Source organism: Schistocerca cancellata, chromosome 2 (genome assembly GCF_023864275.1).
Source record: "Schistocerca cancellata isolate TAMUIC-IGC-003103 chromosome 2, iqSchCanc2.1, whole genome shotgun sequence".
NCBI lineage: Eukaryota > Metazoa > Arthropoda > Insecta > Orthoptera > Acrididae > Schistocerca > Schistocerca cancellata.
Genome location: NC_064627.1, coordinates 761,297,515 through 761,319,708, shown reverse-complemented (window position 1 = coordinate 761,319,708; position 22,194 = coordinate 761,297,515). Strand labels below are relative to the sequence as shown.

At 38.7% G+C, this 22,194-nt stretch overlaps 1 protein-coding gene across 1 annotated transcript in view; it reads right to left on the bottom strand.

Moving 5' to 3' along the window:
• LOC126162590 (ATP-binding cassette sub-family C member 4-like) overlaps nucleotides 1-22,194 on the bottom strand; it is a 262,712-nt gene that overhangs the window by 85,882 nt on the left and 154,636 nt on the right. The window contains exons 9-11 of the mRNA XM_049919191.1: nucleotides 15,521-15,751; nucleotides 6,733-7,019; nucleotides 4,376-4,559 (exon numbers count right to left, since the gene is read on the bottom strand). Of these exons, the coding sequence (XP_049775148.1) occupies nucleotides 4,376-4,559; nucleotides 6,733-7,019; nucleotides 15,521-15,751 (702 nt within the window). The remainder of the gene's footprint in view (nucleotides 1-4,375; nucleotides 4,560-6,732; nucleotides 7,020-15,520; nucleotides 15,752-22,194) is intronic.

Below are 22,194 nucleotides of genomic sequence, written 5' to 3'. Positions count from 1 at the left end.
TAGAAAGAAAGTGGCTACAATTTGTATACTCATTTATATAAGCTCCTAAGGTTTGTGGTGTTTGTTTATTGAGTACAGTAATTACTTATTTCTGTATATCTTTTTCATTTTTGTTATGCAGAAATTTGCAATGTCGTAATTCTTCTCTTGTGTTCTTCTGACTGTCATCAAATGAGTTCAGATTATGGTCAGCAAAATCTGTTGTTGCCAATAGGCACCCCTTTCTTCCATGAACCCATGTTGTGATGAATGTACTATTTTAATACTTTAAAAACAACCAACAATTCTGTTACCATTACTTCAAAGACTTTACCAAGCTTGGAAATCACCCTGTTGGCTCAAAGTTTCCTAATTTGTATCTGCTGTTATTATATAACATTTAGCATTTGGGACATAAATACCCACTTAATACAAATACTTCTATAAGTAGCAGGCTTCAAACATACCATTGTACAGACAGTAGATAGCTTTTTGTGTAAGTTAGATACGTACATAGTTTGAAGCATCAGATAAAAAGAGAAGCAAGAGGAAGAACAGTGGCATTTTCTGGGTAGTTGCTTTTCTGCTAATAATATATATTACTCACACACTACTTGAATGCATCTAGCACAGTGACTACTAGGGGCTAGTAGGATCAATAGAAATTGAAGGCACTTGACCAGCACAAATATCTTTCCCTTGTTACTGACTTTGTTAGCAGACAACAGTGAGTATAACATATCATCTACTTTTGATTGTGAAAGAAGACATGACTTGAGGAGTTACACACACACAAAACGAACATTGCTACTGAACATAGAATGGTGATAACACTGTCAGTGTACACTGCATTGTACTGAAGACTAAGATTTCCAGAGACCTAAAACAACTGAATATCAGTCCAAAGTCATAACCCATCTTCAACTTTTATTAGTTCTGCAACTCCCATCAACCACCATGCAGAGTGAAATCCTGTGTGATCAATAAAGTAATTTAGAAGTAAGTCCCATAATTATCTATGTTGGTAGACTAGCAATAGCTGCAGTTTATTGTTAATATACTTTCCATAATAGCTTGCAATGACTGCTTCTGCCAATTGACGTGTAATTCGACTCATTTCACATCCCAAAAGGTTCATGCAATCTACAGGCCAGAACACATGAATGAATGAAACAGTTAAAAACTGGATATTATGTACTCTCTTTTAAATAATATGGCAAAAATTTTATCCTGTTTCAATATTTAATATATGTGTTAGTGGATTTGGTAGACTGCTACTGCAGAGCCTTATGAAATGTAAAGTATCATCATCTAAATTTGAATCATTAAAATTTCTTCCTATGTTACTTCAGTGAATATGATAGGTTTCTTACTGAATTTTATGAATTTTGCCCACTTCACCTGCTTTCTTTCTCACAGTAAATTTATCTGACACAGCTATAAAATATTTGTTGCAGCTGCATCTTCGGGTCCCTACCTATTTTGCCACTTATCCTGTGATCATTTTTATGTTTTTCCTCTGTTTTTGTTTATGAATGACTGTAAATGTTCAGCATAGTTTTGAAATTTGTACATCACTCTTCTAAAAATGTAAACTTTTGAGTTTTGATTATTTTTACATACGCTTTTACTTCTGTTTTTGAGTGGAAGATTGCATGTACTTGTGGCCCCCTCCCCTTTCTTTAAATGTAAAGAGCATATTACAATGTAAGTTTATTTTTTGCATGAATTTTTCATTACTTGCTTGAATTTTTTAACAACTATTACCCAATTTTGAGTTGTTTCATTCATGTGGAGAAATTCTGTGAATGTTACCTTATGTTTTCTTTAAAGAAGGTAAGATAAAAAAATAAGTCATCAGAATAATCTTCTTGTTTAGCTGTCCCAAAATGTAATTTGCAAGGTCACGTATTAGTACCCCTATAATGATTCCTCTATGGAGGTCAACATATGAAGCAATTAACAAGTTACACTTAGAAAATAGGGTTGGTATTGAGGTGTACTTTCTTAGAAAATGTTTGCAAGAAATGTAAGGAGTAAATCACCTTTATGCAATCAACCTCATAAAACATCGATCAATGAAGCTGAGCAAGCCACTTCCCTCATAAGCATTAATGTACTCAAACATTTATAATTTACAAAACATCTGCAATGAGGATATGACCAAATACAAGAGTACAGCAGATGAAGTAAAAGTCACATGCAAACGGAAATAGGTGTAGTTTGTTCCTGTGGTAACATTGGGCAACTGACCATTTCCAAAGAGCTTAGATGGTGCAAAACTATGTCCTTTGTTTTGTTGGTAGCTGCAGAAGACAGCTGCATTTGTCACATGTAGAGCAGTTCATTGGTTTCTCACAGAACATAGTTAACACACTGACACCTTATTACCTGAATTTTTACCATTCTCAGTTCCATGTAAAAATATACACTGCTGGAAATTGAAATAAGAACACCGTGAATTCATCATCCCAGGAAGGGGAAACTTTATTGACACATTCCTGGGGTCAGATACATCACATGATCACACTGACAGAACCACAGGCACATAGACACAGGCAACAGAGCATGCACAATGTCGGCACTAGTACAGTGTATATCCACCTTTCGCAGCAATGCAGGCTGCTATTCTCCCATGGAGACGATCGTAGAGATGCTGGATGTAGTCCTGTGGAACGGCTTGCCATGCCATTTCCACCTGGCGCCTCAGTTGGACCAGCGTTCGTGCTGGACGTGCAGACCGCGTGAGATGACGCTTCATCCAGTCCCAAACATGCTCAATGGGGGACAGATCCGGAGATCTTGCTGGCCAGGGTAGTTGACTTACACCTTCTAGAGCACGTTGGGTGGCACGGGATACATGCGGACGTGCATTGTCCTGTTGGAACAGCAAGTTCCCTTGCTGGTCTAGGAATGGTAGAACGATGGGTTCGATGACGGTTTGGATATACCGTGCACTATTCAGTGTCCCCTCGACGATCACCAGTGGTGTACGGCCAGTGTAGGAGATCGCTCCCCACACCATGATGCCGGGTGTTGGCCCTGTGTGCCTCGGTCGTATGCAGTCCTGATTGTGGCGCTCACCTGCACGGCGCCAAACACGCATACGACCATCATTGGCACCAAGGCAGAAGCGACTCTCATCGCTGAAGACGACACGTCTCCATTCGTCCCTCCATTCACGCCTGTCGCGACACCACTGGAGGTGGGCTGCACGATGTTGGGGCGTGAGCGGAAGACGGCCTAACGGTGTGCGGGACCGTAGCCCAGCTTCATGGAGATGGTTGCGAATGGTCCTCGCTGATACCCCAAGAGCAACAGTGTCCCTAATTTGCTGGGAAGTGGCGGTGCGGTCCCCTACGGCACTGCATAGGATCCTACGGTCTTGGCGTGCATCCGTGCGTTGCTGCGGTCCGGTCCCAGGTCGCCGGGCACGTGCACCTTCCGCCGACCACTGGCGACAACATCGATGTACTGTGGAGACCTCACGCCCCACGTGTTGAGCAATTCGGCGGTACGTCCACCCGGCCTCCCCCATGCCCACTATATGCCCTCGCTCAAAGTCCGTCAACTGCACATACGGTTCACGTCCACGCTGTCGCGGCATGCTACCAGTGTTAAAGACTGCGATGGAGCTCCGTATGCCACGGCAAACTGGCTGACACTGACGGCGGTGGTGCACAAATGCTGCGCAGCTAGCGCCATTCGACGGCCAACACCGCGGTTCCTGGTATGTCCGCTGTGCCGTGCGTGTGATCATTGCTTGTACAGCCCTCTCGCAGTGTCCGGAGCAAGTATGGTGGGTCTGACACACCGGTGTCAATGTGTTCTTTTTTCCATTTCCAGGAGTGTATGAACCAGTGCATAATAATAATTATAAAACAGTCCAACCTCATGGTGAGTAATGTATTAAAAGAGGATGCTGCTGACAATAAACAATGACTACCATGCATCTTCTACATGCCTGCCATTTCTTCATTATAGCCAGTTTTATGGCACTGACTTCTTTTGTGATAAATCCCAACAATAACTGGGTGAGGCTTACTTTAGCAATGTCGAGCTAGCAACTTTGATGCACTTCAGTACAATTCACCATATAATAGCAAAATAAAATGAAAAGACAGGAAGAGAGAGAGAGAGAGAGAGAGAGAGAGAGAGAGAGAGAGAGAGAGAGAGAGAGGAGCAGGAGCAAGGGGAGGGGGAGAAGAAAAAGGTTGATAGGGTCACTAAAAACATCACATGAGATATTATTCATTTCTAAATCATAACATTTTATACATTAACAAATAAATGTCCTTTAGAAAGGAATGACTGAAATACTAAATACGTATTAGTATTGTCTGCAGCTGGCATGAATGGCCATGGCATACTGATGTTATTTTTAATTATAACTTACATTATTGATGATGATAACACGGTCGGTGTCTGGCAGGTTTTGAATTTGATGTGTGACCAGTATTCGGGTTTTATTACGTAAGAATTTGCTGATGCATTCTTCAAATAGATGCTTGCCAACATGGGTATCCACTGCTGAGAGAGGATCATCCAAAAGATATATGTCAACCTCACGATATACTGCCCTGAAACACGTTACTGAATACATCATATGGGTAACAACAGCTTTATTGCTACAAGAGCAGGAGAAATCACAATCAGTCACAATTTCCTTATTTTTGTAATTTAGCTTCTATTGAGGAAATCACACAAAAAGAAGCTCATATGAAAGTTAGGCATTTTCTACTGTGTAATATTCTAGATCATAATTGTACAATTTGGAAACCTAACCAATATTTATCAACACAATCATCTCAGAATTTAGTTATTTGTATGCAAGAAAAGCAGAGAAAAAGAACAAAAATGTAATGAAAAGGTAAATGAGCCTCACATTGAACAAGTATAATAGTAAAATGTTTTCCTGCACTCAACATCATAGAACAATGATCAAGAAAATTTGTCTGTCAGCATTCCTGGAATGTTACCTACAGAAGGAAAGCAACATCTTATTTCTAATTTTACAATAATAGGTATGACAAATAAATAGTCCATACTAGCAACATTAAGCTAAGTTATGGCTTAGTAATTTGTCAACAGAAAATTCATTAGAGAAGCACATTCCACATAAAGCAGCAAATACTAGACAATGGGTTACTCTAATAACACAGGCTCCTCAGACTGGCACTAATAAATCTACAACTTAAATTCTACCAAGCCATTTTCTAGTTAAATTCTTGCATATTTTACCAAACTTCAACAACATGCTGTAATTTTAATTCGTAAATTAATTATGCAATGAAATGAGTGTTCAGCAGCATTATAAACCTTTCAGAGAGAGCTTGTTTGATTAAAATCCAATATTTTGTATGCAGTAATTATCATGCCCAATCACTCACACAACATCAAAGCATTTTTTCCTCCATACAGTAAGTCTTATGTATGTTATGTGTTCTAACCCAAGAACACTATAATTTATTGCTCAAACAGTACACACACATGGAAGGCAAGGTACATTACAATTAGCAACACACAAGTAGCTAGACGAGCCTTGCACTCCCACCTTCATAAACATTGTTTCTGACATGGGTGCAGCTGGGAGGCTGCACACACAACTGCTGTCATATTAACAAGCTGGATGGCCTCTAGTGGCCAAATCAAGCACAAACTTCATCTTGAACTATGAAGCAGTGTGCACACAAAACTGATAGTTAAAGCCTTATATTTCATTACAACTGCTCCTGGGATTAATTAGCTATGCTTATTTACACAGGAAACCATTCCCATCCCTACTCATAGTAGCGCTTAACAGTTTCTTACGCCCATCAAAATTTTGTAAAGACAGTAAGTCATATGTACACCAAGTTTGGCATTGAAATTTCACCATAATTTCCATATACAGGGTGTTACAAAAAGGTACGGCCAAACTTTCCGAAAACATTCCTCACACACAAAGAAAGAAAATATGTTATGTGGTCACGTGCATGGAAACGCTTACTTTCCATGTTAGAGCTCATTTTATTACTTCTCTTCAAATCACATTAATCATGGAATGGAAACACAGAGCAACAGAACATACCAGCATGACTTCAAACACTTTGTCACAGGAAATGCTCAAAATGTCCTCCGTTAGCGAGGATACATGCATCCCTGATGCGCTGATGCAGCCCTGGAGAATGATGTATTGTATCACAGCCATCCACAATACGAGCACGAAGAGTCTCTACATTTGGTACCGGGGCTGCATAGACAAGATCTTTTAAATGCCTCCATAAATGAAAGTCAAGAGAGTTGAGGTCAGGAGAGCATGGAGGCCATCGAATTGGTCCGCCTCTACCAACCCATCGGTCACTGAATCTGTTGTTGAGAAGCGAACGAACACTTCGACTGAAATGTGCAGGAGCTCCATCGTGCATGAACCACATGTTGTGTCGTACTTGTAAAGGCACATGTTCTAGCAGCACAGGTAGAGTATCCCGTATGAAATCATGGCAGTGAATCGAGGAAGTACAGTACATACTGACGAAACTAAAATGAGCTCTAACATGGAAATTAAGCGATTCCGGACACATGTCCACATAACATCTTTTCTTTATTTGTGTCTGAGGAATGTTCCCTGAAAGTTTGGCTGTATCTTTTTGTAACACCCTGTATACACAAGCACCCACATATGTATGTGTATCTCATTTCATACAGGTCAGTGTTACATTTTAAACTTAATACTCATCATCAGCAGACGATTATAAGAGCAAAGCATTTTACCTGGCCAGATTAACTCGAGCTTTCTGTCCTCCTGAGAGCGAGGTTCCTCTTTCTCCAACCACTGTGAGGTCTCCTTGAGGTAAAAGTTCTAAGTCACGTTGCAGGGCACATGCATGTATGACTTGTTTGTATCGCACTTTGTCATAAGGAAGACCAAACAGTATATTCTGGCGCACTGTTGATGCGAAGACCCAAGGCTCTTGGGACGCGTATGAAAACTTTCCTGTTGTATTTAGTGATCCCTCCTTTAGAGGTAACTCCCCTAATATCGCTTGCAGAAGAGAACTCTGAAATATATAAATAGTAATGAATTCTTTTGCAGTAACATCTAAACAGAACTCTACTGAAAAAACCCTATCCTTTCAGTATGTTACACACCTCACATACAAATATATTTGTTTTGGATGTACTTAACTGAATTAAAATACTAGAACATATTAAGCATCTACCACAAACATGAATTTTGACTCTCACTTTGATTCACAACAGATGAATCCCTCTCAACCTGGGGTCTCCTTTCCAAACTTTCTCAAGCTATCCATCTTCATCTGTGAGGAAGGCACTAAAAGTTCCAACAGCAATTATATGTAATTCATTGTCTGATTTATAATTTTCTGCTTCAACAAACTAAAAGGAGATGTGAAAAACATTTCCAGTAATTTACTTTCTAGGCACATGGCCAGTAAACTATAACAGAAATACATTAATTCTAGTTACAATAAATATCAGACTTTAATTGTGTCTATTTACTGCAGTAATATATACATTACAAACAAAAATTAAGAAATAAAAATATTTAAAAAATCTGTTGAATGTCAAGACAGTTTTCTGGATTGACAATGAGGTCATTCCATGTCAAGTCATCCAGGCCACCTCATCCACCATCCCAGATTTAGATGAAACTTTGTTCATTCCTTTTCCCTATGCAGATAAGTAAACATACAAAAATTTAGCTTTTATCTCTCTCTGATTCATTTTTATGGCAAATCACTTTTATTTGTTCAGTGCCTTTAAAATCTTAGTGGTTTACTTCAGGTTCCCGAGAAAAAAAATTGAAAATATAATCTGTTTGGGGAAAAAAAAGAGCAGAAATCCTGTTAAATTCATTTTCCCAAGCACAGGGTTAAGTTTCTCTATTTGTTCCAGGATGAGGTATGGCCATTATTTTTCTTTCATACAAATTCATTAATGTATGAAGGTACATTGGTAATTCAGTACTGATAATTTGATATTGGTAATCATAATTCACAGACAAAATCCACATCACATTTTTTTAAGTCTAATGACATTCTACACTGGAAGAAGATCAACAAAATGTTATTGAGCCACTGTTTCTCAGAAATCTTAGCAAAAAATAAAGTAATCATACAAGATTTTCTTTTCTCAAGATTTTTTGAATGGTTTCCACCTTCCTTTCTTTCAAAGTTTATTCTACTTTCATGATTTGTGCACCCTCAAGCATACCCAGGGCCAGTTTTGCTCCCTTGAAATAATTTTTGATAGAGAGCTTGAGAGATAAGTTCTTGTGCCTCCTTACGTAGTTAATGTTCTTTTCTTTCAGAGCAGCTGTCTCACACTCAATTGATTTTTTTCACATGATTGATCTTTAAACTTCTTTCCATGATGCCTTTGGTTTTGTTCCTCTTTTTGCTCTTCTTCTAATTCAGTTTTTCTTTCCCTTTCACATTTTTCCTTATAAGCAGCATAATCTGCATGTGCTTCATGTGCATACCGAACGTGCTGCAAGTCAATGGACACGGAGAGAAAATGGTATAAGATCCCAAAGCATTCCTCAGAGTTAAAACAGAGTTTCAAAAATCTGTCTGCAACTTAACATGTCATTTTAATGGTAATTACCAATCCATCTATTCCTACATTGTTGGTATTCCTACCTAGAGTTTCCATTGTTTGTTTAAAAAAATCTTCCAGTCATTGCTGTCTTGTCTTCTCCTAATTTATGCTTCAGAATGGAATATCTTCTTTCTGTGTCCACATTTCCATGGGGCAAAGTAAGAGAAGCCTAAACAAGGTTTGAAACATTTGGATACTTTTAAATCTATGGATGATAAGTCTTTTTGAGATATGGTGCTATCAATAATTGTCAATACCTTTGTCATCCAAAGATGGGCCATCTTTTTCAAACTGTAGGGCTGTCTACTTGTGTAGTAAGTAATTATTTTTGCAAATTGTAACATGCCACTACAGCTTATGGTCTTTATTCTTTCTTTGTGGTCTAATAACATAAGATTTTTCAGTGGTGCACTCGACAAGCACGTCTTTTCCATCACATGTTTGCGAGTGGCAATGTAATGTTTTTGGGTAATCTTTACAAACCACAGCTCTTCACATTCATCCAGTTTACTAAGCTTTTCAGTTACTTGTCTGATATCAACTAGTCGTTCAAGAGGAAGCAGGTAATCCTCAATCCAAAAATGTTTAAAGTATGTTTTCTGTTTCTGTATGCAACTTGTGAACTGAAAGTGTTTGGCTTTGAATGTGAACTTATTGAATAGTTCTGCAGATGAAATGAAGTTCTGCTTTTATGGGAGGGATTGTAGGGTTTGGACTAAACAGTAGCAGAATTCGCTTATAGAGGTATATGCTTAAGAAAGTAATACTGAATACCATCCCACTGTTCCAAACTACTCTTGGCTGAAGGTCCTAAAGTAAAGCACCTTGTGGTTGTATGCCTCAAAAACTTAAGACGTGGAATCTTAAAATTAGATTGAATTCCTTTAAATTCTTCTCAGCAAAGTGGCCAACTGTCAAAATAATAGTATATATTGACCACAAATTAGGATGCTTCTTCACATAACCACTCCAAAGCCTTTACACAGGCATTACACATTGTATGAATGTTACAAGTTCTGGTGGCTATAAGTTGTCTGCCTCAGATCTCCTGGACATCAGTATCTAAAAGCCTAAATAATTTTTATTGATGTTAGGTCCATCTGATCCCCATCTGATCACATACTTTAAACATTTTTGGCTTGAGGATTACCTGCTTCCTCTTGAATGTCTAGTTGATATCAGGCAAGTAACTGAGAAGCTTAGTACAGTGGATGAATGTGAAGACCAGATGGAAGTTATTTTGGAAGAAGTGGGCTTCACAAAGTACTTCACATAATTTCTCATTTAACATTTCATCATCTGCCTCGCCAACAAGCATGTTCTTAGGTGACACATTGTTATGCAACAATTACTCTCTGACCAAAGTGTAATGGTTGTTTGTAATTCTTTTTTCTTAACAATGGTCGTTTTATTGTAACTCAATCTGCAATATGATGAACAAGCTTCTTCTATCAATTCTATGAACATGCTTCTTCTGTCATATGTTCCAGGAATATGACACCAGTCCATCAGTTTTATGAATAGCTATCTCATTTGTCAAAAGTGAAAAATGTTCTGTAACATTATCAGGAAAGACCTTAAAATAATTACAAATATCCAGAGCAAATGTAAATAAATTCAGCCATGGTAGAACTATCCTTGGTACTAAACATACATATTGTTGACACACAAACAAAGCATGTGTCTGATCTAAAAGTTCTAAATACACTCCTGGAAATTGAAATAAGAACACCGTGAATTCATTGTCCCAGGAAGGGGAAACTTTATTGACACATTCCTGGGGTCAGATACATCACATGATCACACTGACAGAACCACAGACACATAGACACAGGCAACAGAGCATGCACAATGTCGGCACTAGTACAGTGTATATCCACCTTTCGCAGCAATGCAGGCTGCTATTCTCCCATGGAGACGATCGTAGAGATGCTGGATGTAGTCCTGTGGAACGGCTTGCCATGCCATTTCCACCTGGCGCCTCAGTTGGACCAGCGTTCGTGCTGGACGTGCAGACCGCGTGAGACGACGCTTCATCCAGTCCCAAACATGCTCAATGGGGGACAGATCCGGAGATCTTGCTGGCCAGGGTAGTTGACTTACACCTTCTAGAGCACGTTGGGTGGCACGGGATACATGCGGACGTGCATTGTCCTGTTGGAACAGCAAGTTCCCTTGCCGGTCTAGGAATGGTAGAACGATGGGTTCGATGACGGTTTGGATGTACCGTGCACTATTCAGTGTCCCCTCGATGATCACCAGTGATGTACGGCCAGTGTAGGAGATCGCTCCCCACACCATGATGCCGTGTGTTGGCCCTGTGTGCCTCGGTCGTATGCAGTCCTGATTGTGGCGCTCACCTGCATGGCGCCAAACACGCATACGACCATCATTGGCACCAAGGCAGAAGCGACTCTCATCGCTGAAGACGACACATCTCCATTCATCCCTCCATTCACGCCTGTCGCGACACCACTGGAGGCGAGCTGCACAATGTTGGGGCGTGAGCGGAAGACGGCCTAACGGTGTGCGGGACCGTAGCCCAGCTTCATGGAGATGGTTGCGAATGGTCCTCGCCGATACCCCAGGAGCAACAGTGTCCTTAATTTGCTGGGAAGTGGCGGTGCGGTCCCCTACGGCACTGCGTAGGATCCTACGGTCTTGGCGTGCATCCGTGCGTTGCTGCGGTCCGGTCCCAGGTCGACGGGCACGTGCACCTTCCGCCGACCACTGGCGACAACATCGATGTACTGTGGAGACCTCACGCCCCACGTGTTGAGCAATTTGGCGGTATGTCCACCCGGCCTCCCGCATGCCCACTATACGCCCTCGCTCAAAGTCCGTCAACTGCACATACGGTTCACGTCCACACTGTCGCGGCATGCTACCAGTGTTAAAGACTGCGATGGAGCTCCGTATGCCACGGCAAACTGGCTGACACTGACGGCGGCGGTGCACAAATGCTGCGCAGCTAGCGCCATTCGACGGCCAACACCGTGGTTCCTGGTGTGTCCGCTGTGCCGTGCGTGTGATCATTGCTTGTACAGCCCTCTCGCAGTGTCCGGAGCAAGTATGGTGGGTCTGACACACCGGTGTCAATGTGTTCTTTTTTCCATTTCCAGGAGTGTATTATTGATGTCATCCACATTTAATCTCAATGTTACACCTATGTTCTGTCAAAAGTGAGTGGTTAAAAATTGCCTGAAAACCTTTTCTATCAAAATTAATACAGCAAAAACACACAATGCAAAATAGTTCACTTTCACTAACAGTTTCCCCCATGCAAATACTTTTCTTTTCTAACCGACTGCCTTTTCAAGCCAGTCACTACAGAATTTGCATTTTCTACAACTCGAAAACTTTATTTTCAAAACTGAACAGTCTATCACAGCACCACTTTTATTACTACAGTAAAGTTAGAATATGGCACAAAAATAGAAGCAGTTGTAATAGAGGAATATTTGACTCTAGTAATAACAACTGTGCAAAATAATTAAAAAAGATCAAAAAGGTACAGTCTATCCCAAATTGTAGATGCTCTACAGGTTAGATTTTATCTACTTTCATCATGTGAACATTTTAAAAAGCTAAATGAATGATCATGAATACAGTAACTGGACAAAAAAATAAGTAACTTATTTTTTTCATAAAAGATCAAAAAGGTCAAAAAATGTGACAAAAATTAAAAAAGGCAACAAAAGATGACAACACGTAAAAAAGGTGACTATAAGTGAGATTTGACTCCTCACACTGCAAGTGACATTCTATGCCCTGAGAATTATTTTGCAAAAAAGATATTAAGGATTATCCTTTTTCCTTTATGTGATATTTAATGTAATGGTGAACTGTGTTTTTTACTAAATAAAATAAAAAAAAATGTAAGATACATCTTTCTCATACCTCCCAATCCTTGCACTATATTGTAAATAACAATGGAATTTCACATAGTTTGGATGATAAAAAAATAGTAATTTATTTTCAAAATATTAGCAAGGGTTTTGTGCCATTGCCATGTTAAGAACAAAACTTTTAAATGTTGAAGAACTTTAAAATGAAACAGTGAGTCATAAAAAATACTAAAAACTTGTCATATTTATTTTTCTCCATCAGTAGAACAATTAAACAAAATTCCATCAACATCTGAGATGATGGGTGAGGAAATGACTTTCTCTGGTAAAATGACGGTTTAATTAATTTTTTCATTTAAAATTAAGAACATGTTTTTGAAATATAAGGAGGACATGAGAATAAATAAAAAAAAGTGTTTAGAACACAAAATTCAGAAAGTTCATAAAAAATAACAAATGAAACTGAAAGAAAAAATTTAGTAGCACAGAATCAATAGAAAAATTATCTCCAGTCTGAACCAACATTTTAATAATGACAAAGTGTGGTAACTTGATTAGTTGACGACTAAGAGAAAACACAAATGTGGAATATCTCCAGTTCTGGATTCAAATGATCTCAGTGTCTGTGGTATATCAAAATGCAGCTTACACCTACATGTAATATGCACCCTAACCGTGTGCTGCATGAATTTTCCTAGTGAATCATTAAAATGTGTGTGTAACTAAAACAGGTCACACATTTATGTGGATTATTGTTCTCGCAAGTAGTGACTTGACAGAGGGCATGGCGGATGAAAAAAACGCATGAAATGTGAGGACAGCATCATACACACCACTTCACCACGACAGTCGTTTGTAATTCTGAGAAAGTGACTACCATTCCAACAGTAGCAATAAATTTGGGACAAGTACCAGACACTATATGTGATTTGCAGCTTGTGGACAATTTTGCGAAAACTGCATTGTATCTTCTACGCCACATGGAAAATTTTTCACTTCACCATGCGAAAGGTTTGAAGTAGAGCTTCTGTGAAATATGGAAAGTAGGAGACGAGATACTGGTGCAAGTAAAGCTGTGAGGACAGGGCATGAGTTGTGCTTGGATAGCTCAGATGGTAGAATACTTGCCCACGAAAGGCAAAGGTCCCGAGTTCGAGTCTCGGTCCGGCACACAGTTTTAATCTGCCAGGAAATTTCATATCAGTGCACACTCCGCTGCAGAGTGAAAACCTCATTCTGAAGCTGAAGTGTCGGACACAACATTGGCATCATTGTTGATCAAGCAGATGCCTCTTTTGGTCAAGTATGCTGTGGCAGCAAATAACACTCCAGGCAACTTCCAGCAAGTCCCAGTATTCTTGAGCCTATTGCACAATCCAGTGCTTGCCATGATATCAGCACACACTTATGACAGTGTTGGTATCATTCCCACTTTGAACGGTTGGCTTCAGAATGTACACCTTTGTGTAATTGCCAACATGGTAGTGTAGGCATGACAGCTCATCATAATGTGCAATGATACTGTACCACTGCAACAACTGAAATATCTACCATATCACATGATTTGACATTGGCTCATAAAAATTGTTCCTGACTCATAACAATTGTTCTCAAGAAGACAAATCCCTTACTACTATTGGACATGTGACTCTTCTTGTCACATCAACTTGACAAATCATGGATCACAAAGTTGGTACACCACATCACTTATACATCCAGAAAGTGTGTGTGTCCAAAAGATATTTAATCTACTTGGGATCCGACATCAGCCTATATCCACCGGCGAAGTCTGAAGACCAATCTTCTGTTGCTTTCTGGCTCACTGCCACTAACAACTTGAAGATACCTATTTTTGACAATGCATTGAGGTGGTGAGTTTGGGTTTCTAGAAGAATTTCCAGCAGACTTTTCTGATTGTGGATGTCGCTGAACCAATTCTTGGAGCAGATTTTCGATATAATTTTAACATTGACATCCATGCGGAGACTCAACTCTGAATCAACAATGAGGGTGTTTAGACAGTACATTGGTGTGAAGGAAAGAAAGAACGATTATTTCCCATTTTGACATCCTGCAGGCATCACCCCTTCTTTTAGTGCAGGACACTTGTGATGATGATCACACAGCAAATAAACAGGTAGATCCAGTCTGTTACCCTATTTCACAACAACAATACAACTTGAGATTCTCTTTGTTGTTACTAAAATATGTGAACTTCAAAACGACCCAGGTTTCCTTCAACCATTTGCTTTATATGGATGACATTGAAAGTTGGGCAGCCATCATCAACTGATGCCTATCTTGCTTCACACACAGGCTGTTAACTCTGCAATGTCACCAGATAAACATGCACACCCAACATCTATGCCAACTTACGCAACCGCTGACAAGGCCATTGCTGGACAAGCCTCCACAGGTATCTTTGCAGTTTCTTCCCTTTAATAGCCAGTCTGCACCAAGACAGGGCATGTAGCATGAATATTCATTTGTCCCAGGAGCTCCACTCTCCAGAAGAAATGACATGATTAGCTGAAGACTAAGATTGAAAATGAAAATGTGAAGTACCTCTGTTTTTGAAGTAATGTGTATCCTCAGTATGTGTTGCAACTGTTTTCCTAGTGAATCAACAAAGTTTGTGCAACCAAGATAATTTGTACTTTTTTGTGAATCGTTGTTCCCACAATTTTCCACAAGGTTGTTAGTTTACAAAAGAACTTTGTTAAGACTAGCATGTGTTCATTCGAAAGTACACCATAGATGTGGACACATCATCTTTGTGAGTAGTACAAAATAGAAATCATCATCTCCTACACAAATTATACATGGCATTGTCATCAATGGACATAATCTCAGAATAGGTATCTAAAAACTATACGTACACAACTCTTCAGCTATGTATGTACTGCATGTGAATGAAGTACAAACAGTTGGGAATATGGCCATTAAAAGTACTATAACTCAGTGAAGCAAAAATAAACCAGTAGACCTTAAACCAGATATTAGATCATTCACTGGATTCACTATCTTAATTGTAAAGACAGAACATCATTAGCTGTTACTGTTATTGAAAGCACAGAATTCCAACATACCTTGCCAGATCCAACAGGGCCCACAACTCCAAGCAGTTCACCCTTATAAACTCTCAAGTTTACATCATCCAGAGTATTGTTGGTGAGAGTTTCCGTCCATTTAGCAGAGACGTGTTCCAAACTAACTGCTATCTCTCCCTTTAACTCTTTGTTATTTTCATGATTCACGTTATTTACAGCCAAAATGGTTGAGGTTCTTGTCTCAATTAATTCTTCATTCAAAAGGAATGCCTAATAGAAAAAATAACATCTCTTAAGCAATTAAACTAGAAAGATCTCTCTCCCACTCTGCAATTCCATAATAGGGAGCATGTCCCATACACTATGTGATCAAAAGTATCCGGACACCTGGCTGAAAATGACTTACAACTTTGAGGCGCCCTCCATCGGTAATCACGGAATTCAGTATGGTGTTGGCACACCTTTAGCCTTGATGACAAGTTCCACTCACAGGCATACATTCAATCAGGTGCTGGAAGGTTTCTTGGGGAATGGTAGTTCATTCTTCATGGATTGCTGCACTGAGGAAAGGTACTGATGTCAGTCGATGAGGCCTGACAAGAAGTCAGCATTCCAAAACATCCCAAAGGTGTTCTACAGGATTCAGGTCAGGAATCTGTGCAGACTAGTCTAATACAGGAATGTTATTGTCATGTAACCATTCTGCCACAAGTCATCCATCATGAACAGGTGCTTGATCGTGTTGAAAGATGCAGTCACCATCCCCGAATTGCTCTTCAAAAGTGCTTAAAAGTTGCTTGAAACATCAATGTAGGCCTGTGCAGTGATAGTGCCACACAAACAATAAGGTGTGCAAGTCCCCTCCATGAAAAACATGAGCACACCATAACACCACCACCTCCGAATTTTACTGTTGGCACTAACATGCTGCCATCGGATCGCCACATTGTGTACCGTGATTCATCAGTCCACTCATCATTTTTTACCTGTTCAATCATCCAATGTTTACGCTCCTTACATCAAGTAAAGTGTTGTTTGGCATTTACCGGCATGATGTGTGGCTTATGAGCAGCTACCCGACCATGAAATCCAAGTTTTCTCACCTCCCGCCTAAATGTCATAGTACTTGCAGTGGATCCTCATGCAGTTTGGAATTCTTGTGTGATGGTCTGGATAGATGTCTGCCTATTACACATCACATCACAGTCTCCGTCAATCAACAGACGTGGTCGACCTGAATGCTTTTGTGCTGTACATGTCCCTTCACATTTCCACGTCACTATCACATCGGAAACAGTGGACCTAGGGATGTTTAGGAGTGTGGAAATCTCATGTACAGATGTATGACACAAGTGACACCCAATCACCTGACCACATTCGAAGTCCATGAGTGCTCCATTCCGCTCCCTCATGATGTCTAATGACTACTGAGATCACTGATATGGAGTACCTGGCAGTAGATGGCAGCAAAATGCACCTAATATGAAAAACGTACATTTCTGGGGGTGTCTGGATACTTTTGATCACATAGTGTATTTACCATATCCTCATATCATTTGACCCTCCATTATTTACTGTGAATTCTTTTCCACTTGCTACCTTTCTGTCATTATAAAACAATTATTACAGTACATGTTATAAATTAAAAACTCATAATTCTCAGAAATTTAGTACATCACTAGTCTCTTACAGATAATGATGCTGTTGAATGATTACAGCAGGGACCAGCCAAGTCATGTTGTTATGGCACTGATCTTATATTCAGGAGGAGGGAGTCTGCTCTGCCCGGCCAGTTTCCTAAATCATTTGAGATAAATGTTGGGACAGTTCTTTCAGTTAGGCCATGGCTAACCACCAACCCTATCCCCATAAAAATATAATTTTCTGTGTGAATGCATATTCCGTTCTATCTATTTTCATTGTATTATGATGACAAGTCATTTATTATCATGAGATGATCCCTGGTTGAATGAGAAAAGAAATAAGTAGACCTCATATTATCCACTGTTGTCAATTATGTGGACTAAACAGCACTCACAGAGTCTACCTCACAGGTACTAGTGACCAACAAATCGCTTAAAGTCTTTATGGTTTGAGCAAAGACTGTTCCCTCATCCCACATAAACTGAAATCCCTAATACCCTTTGGCCTCATCATTATCAGCTGTCCAAAAAGGGTGATACATACATACATACATTAATACTTGTTCCATAGATCATAAATATGACATTTCATAATGATGTGGAATGTGTCACTTTAACATAAGTTTTCTTTACACTAATTAATTAATTATTTTCTGTTATCACTTCATATATAAGAATTGATCTATTGAGTAGAAGGAGTTGTCATTCAGAAATTCTTTTAATTTGCTTTTAAATGTTAGTTGGCTATCTGTCAGACTTTTAATACTATTTGCCATATGACCACAGATTTTTGTAGCAGCATAATTCACCCCTTTCTGTGCCAAAGTGAGATTTAATCTAGAATAGTGAATATCATCCTTTCTTCTAGTGGTGTAACTATGCACTTCGCTGTTATTTTTGAATTGGGATGGGTTATTAATGACAAATTTCGTAAGTGAATATATGTATTGCAAAGGTACTGTGAATATCCTGAGTTCCTTAAATAAATGTCTGCAAGGTAATCTTGGGTGGGCTCCAGCTATTATTCTGATTACATGCTTTTGTGCAATGAATACTTTCTCTCTTAATGATGAATTGCCCCAAAATATGACACCATATGAAAGCAGTGAATGAAAATAGACATAGTAGGCTAATTTACTGATATGTTTATCACCAAAATTTGCAATAACCCTAATAGCATAAGAAGCTGAACCTAACCGTTTCAGCAGATCATTGATGTGTTCCATCCAATTCAATTTATCATCAATGCACACACCCAGAAATTTTGAGTATTTCTGCCTTAGCAACAGACTTCCGTTCATAGTCTATATTTATCAATGGTGTTATGGCATTTACTGTACACAATTGTATAAACTGTGTTTTCTCAAAATTTAGTGAGAGTCCAATTGCAGAGAACTACTTAATAATTTCTGAAATACATTATTCAAAAATTTCCTCAGCTGATTCTTGCTTCTTGGGTGTGATTAATATACTTGTATCGTCAGTAAAAAGAACTAACTTTGCATCTTCATGAATACAGAGTGGCAAGTCGTTAATATATACTAAGAACAATAAGGGACCCAAGACTGAACCCTGTGGGAGACCATTCTTGATACCTCCCCACTCAGAGGACTGAAATGTCTGCTTGTGTCTGTGTATGTGCGGATGGATATGTGTGTGTGCGCGAGTGTATACCTGTCCTTTTTTCCCCCTAAGGTAAGTCTTTCCGCTCCCGGGATTGGAATGACTCCTTACCCTCTCCCTTAAAACCCACATCCTTTCGTCTTTCCCTCTCCTTCCCTCTTTCCTGATGAAGCAGCCGTTTGTTGCGAAAGCTTGAATTTTGTGTGTATGTTTGTGTTTGTTTGTGTGTCTATCGACCTGCCAGCACTTTCGTTTGGTAAGTCACATCATCTTTGTTTTTAGATATATTTTTCCCATGTGGAATGTTTCCCTCTATTATTTTCATTGTGTTTGATAGAAATACAGTCTTCCTGTGCTCCCAGTTGCCCTGTTTCCCTTTTCACAATATTCCAAATTGTTTTAATTTTATTATCAGATGTGCTAATCTCAGACATAATGCACATACTTATGGACTTTTTAATAACTTTTCTTAATATGCAGTAGTTTTTATAATGCTTCACTGTTTTGGGATCATTACTCCTCCTAGCTATAAGATACATGTCCCTTTTCTGTTTACAAGATATTTTTATCCCTTTAGTAAGCCATAGCTTTTTACGTGGTTTCTTACAATTATATTTCACTGTTTTCTTAGGGAAACTGTTTTCAAATATACTCACAAAGATATGAAATAGGTTAAATTTTAAATCAGCATCATGTTCCCTGTACACCTCATCCCAGTCTGCTGCAAGCTTTCCCTAAAATTTTGAGGTGTTAAATTGTTAATAGAACACACTATTTTGGAGGACTGTTCTGCTTTACTGTATGGAGCTATCTCATATACGGTACTGTAACTGGCTGCATCATGATCAGACAGACCATTCTTAACAGGAAAAGTGTTTATTTGACTAAATTTACCTTGGTCTACGAAAACGTTATCTATCAGTGTGCTGCTTTCCTGTACCACCCGAGTAGGAAACTCAATAACTGTTGTCAAATTGAAAGAACCAAGTAATACTTCAAGTTCAAGCTTTCTATATGACTCTTTCAGAAAATCCACGTTGAAATACTTTAGTAAAGCCATAATTCCAGCTGCTTAAGAGCCAAATTACATCACATCTTTTACTGAACCTTTGAGAATATTACAGCTAAGAACAGTTTTTCCAGTGACAGTCACTTCAGAGTGGCATTCTGTTGACTATTATTATAGAGTTTCACTATATTCTTCTTAAACCTAGTGTCCTGACGATACAATTCTTGCCTGAATAATTGTGGTTGCAATGAGTACTACACTTCTGCCTTTCTTCATCACAAAGTATGACTCTTCTGAAACCAAAGTCATGTGGATACATACAAACCACTATGTAGTCTTATATATTGGTGGGGATACCAATTATTCCATTTCTGGAATGAACAGCAGTTTATATGTATCACTTCAACTAATTCACTTCACTTCTTGTGAAATCTTCACTTAGATTATCCCTTCAGAAATGTGTCTGTAAGGGATACCTTTCTCTTCCATTATACAGTCCTATAAGTCACTTGGCCTAAACATTTGCTAATATAATATCCATTAACAGTCTAGCTGCCATTGTATTTCCTGTTTTCTCCACGTGTAATTTTTTCACATTATTTTATTGTGCCTAGCCACCCATATTTTGTAGGAAAAATGTTCTCATACAAATAACTCATTTCAGCTGTGGACTTTAAGTAATATATTACCTTCTTACAGTAATTTTTACAGGAATATAAGTAAAACGTAGTTTGTACAGCACCAATCTTATTAATACATTACTAAACAATGAATTATTCTATCCATATTACTTGCTAGTATGAACAGACCCCTCTTCCCTTTGCAGCAGCAATGAAACATGTTTCATTAAAATAATGAAAATATGTATTTCACAACCTACTGTTTGCTGAAATTGTATTTTGTGAATCAGCTTCATCAAGGCAATTTCAAATTCCCTGTCTCACGCACTAAAACCCTGGCCTTTAAATGTCCTCAGGTCTCTTTATGATTACCACTTTCAGAAAGCCAAATTTAAAACATGCCTTTTGGACTGTATGCTTTCCTGCAACCTTTCCTTTAACCAATTTTTATATTAATTGGCACACCTGTTAAAAAACAGTGCATCTTGAAAGCATGCCAATGGAATAAAAAATTAGGAGTATTGTACCATCCGTTCCCCAAAGTACCAGTATTTTTCAGGCTGATCAGAAGAAGCTCCCCATAAAAGAAAACGAGCACTGATTTCTGATCCACGAAGCATCCATAACAATAAGCATCATACTACAAATTTTATTACTGGAGTTATTTGGAGTACCTGCATCATCATTTATGATCTTTCCAACATGGATCAATCCCAAAATTTTAGTGAACAGCTATACATTTTATAGTAATTTATAAATCACAATAAAGAATCTATCTCAACTTGTACTGTTATGTTACATTCCATTTTTTCTTTCAACACTATTTATCTTCATGCAGTCATGCTTTCCTTATTAGCTCTATCTATTTGATCTTTGTATTTAATTTTCTGATTTTTTAAATTTATATTTCATCTTCTCTATATGTAGTTACAAAATCCTATATTTGTCATCTGCACTTCTCGTACCACACATTTCTTCACCAAACCCATGTTTAAGATTTCTTAGTGACTTATTTTTCCTTGTGCCATTCCTGGCAAGCCTCATGTGATTATTCCCCTTGAAAGAAATTGTCATTTCTTGATAGCTCTACTCAAAGATTTGTTCTATTATGTTCCTCTTAGACTGATCCAGTTTCTTCTATTTAAAGGGTCCCATAGATGAGTAGGAGACTGCAGCAATCAATCGCAAAAGCAATTGATCACTTTGTATATCACAGGTGCGTGTGGGCAAATAGCAGTGATCAGTCACTGGTCACATATAAATCCCAGGCAATATGATCAATTTCAAATGTGATTCTTGTGTGCTGTAAGGCTGCCCAGCTGTTTAGCAGTGATGTATGGCAGCATCATTGTAACTTGCTTGTCTAGTTATTAAGCATGGTTCTGTAGCTTTGTTTCACTTCATTTTGCCCTCTTTGAGTAAGAACCCTATGTTAAAATTTATAGTTCTTCATAGACCACAAAAATTCTGGGAAGTGAAGCTCAGGCCAGGGATTCCATTCATACTTAGAAGTGATACAAAATACTTCTTCCAATTATACAGCATTTAGCATTCTGAAGCATGTGCAGTAGATGTAGAAGTGATGGTTAGTACGCAGTAATAATCATGATGCACTGGGATCCATCTGCTGATTTTGAGTTATTTTTGGAACATTTAAAGCATTCTTAAAGCTTTTAAGTTCTAAACTGGAGGGAACTGGTATAGGCAAGCATATTCAAATACAGAGATATTTAAACAGGCATAATAAGGCGCTGCGGTCAGTGATGCCTACATAGGACAACAACTGTCTGGTGTAGTTGTTATCTTGGGTTGCTGCTG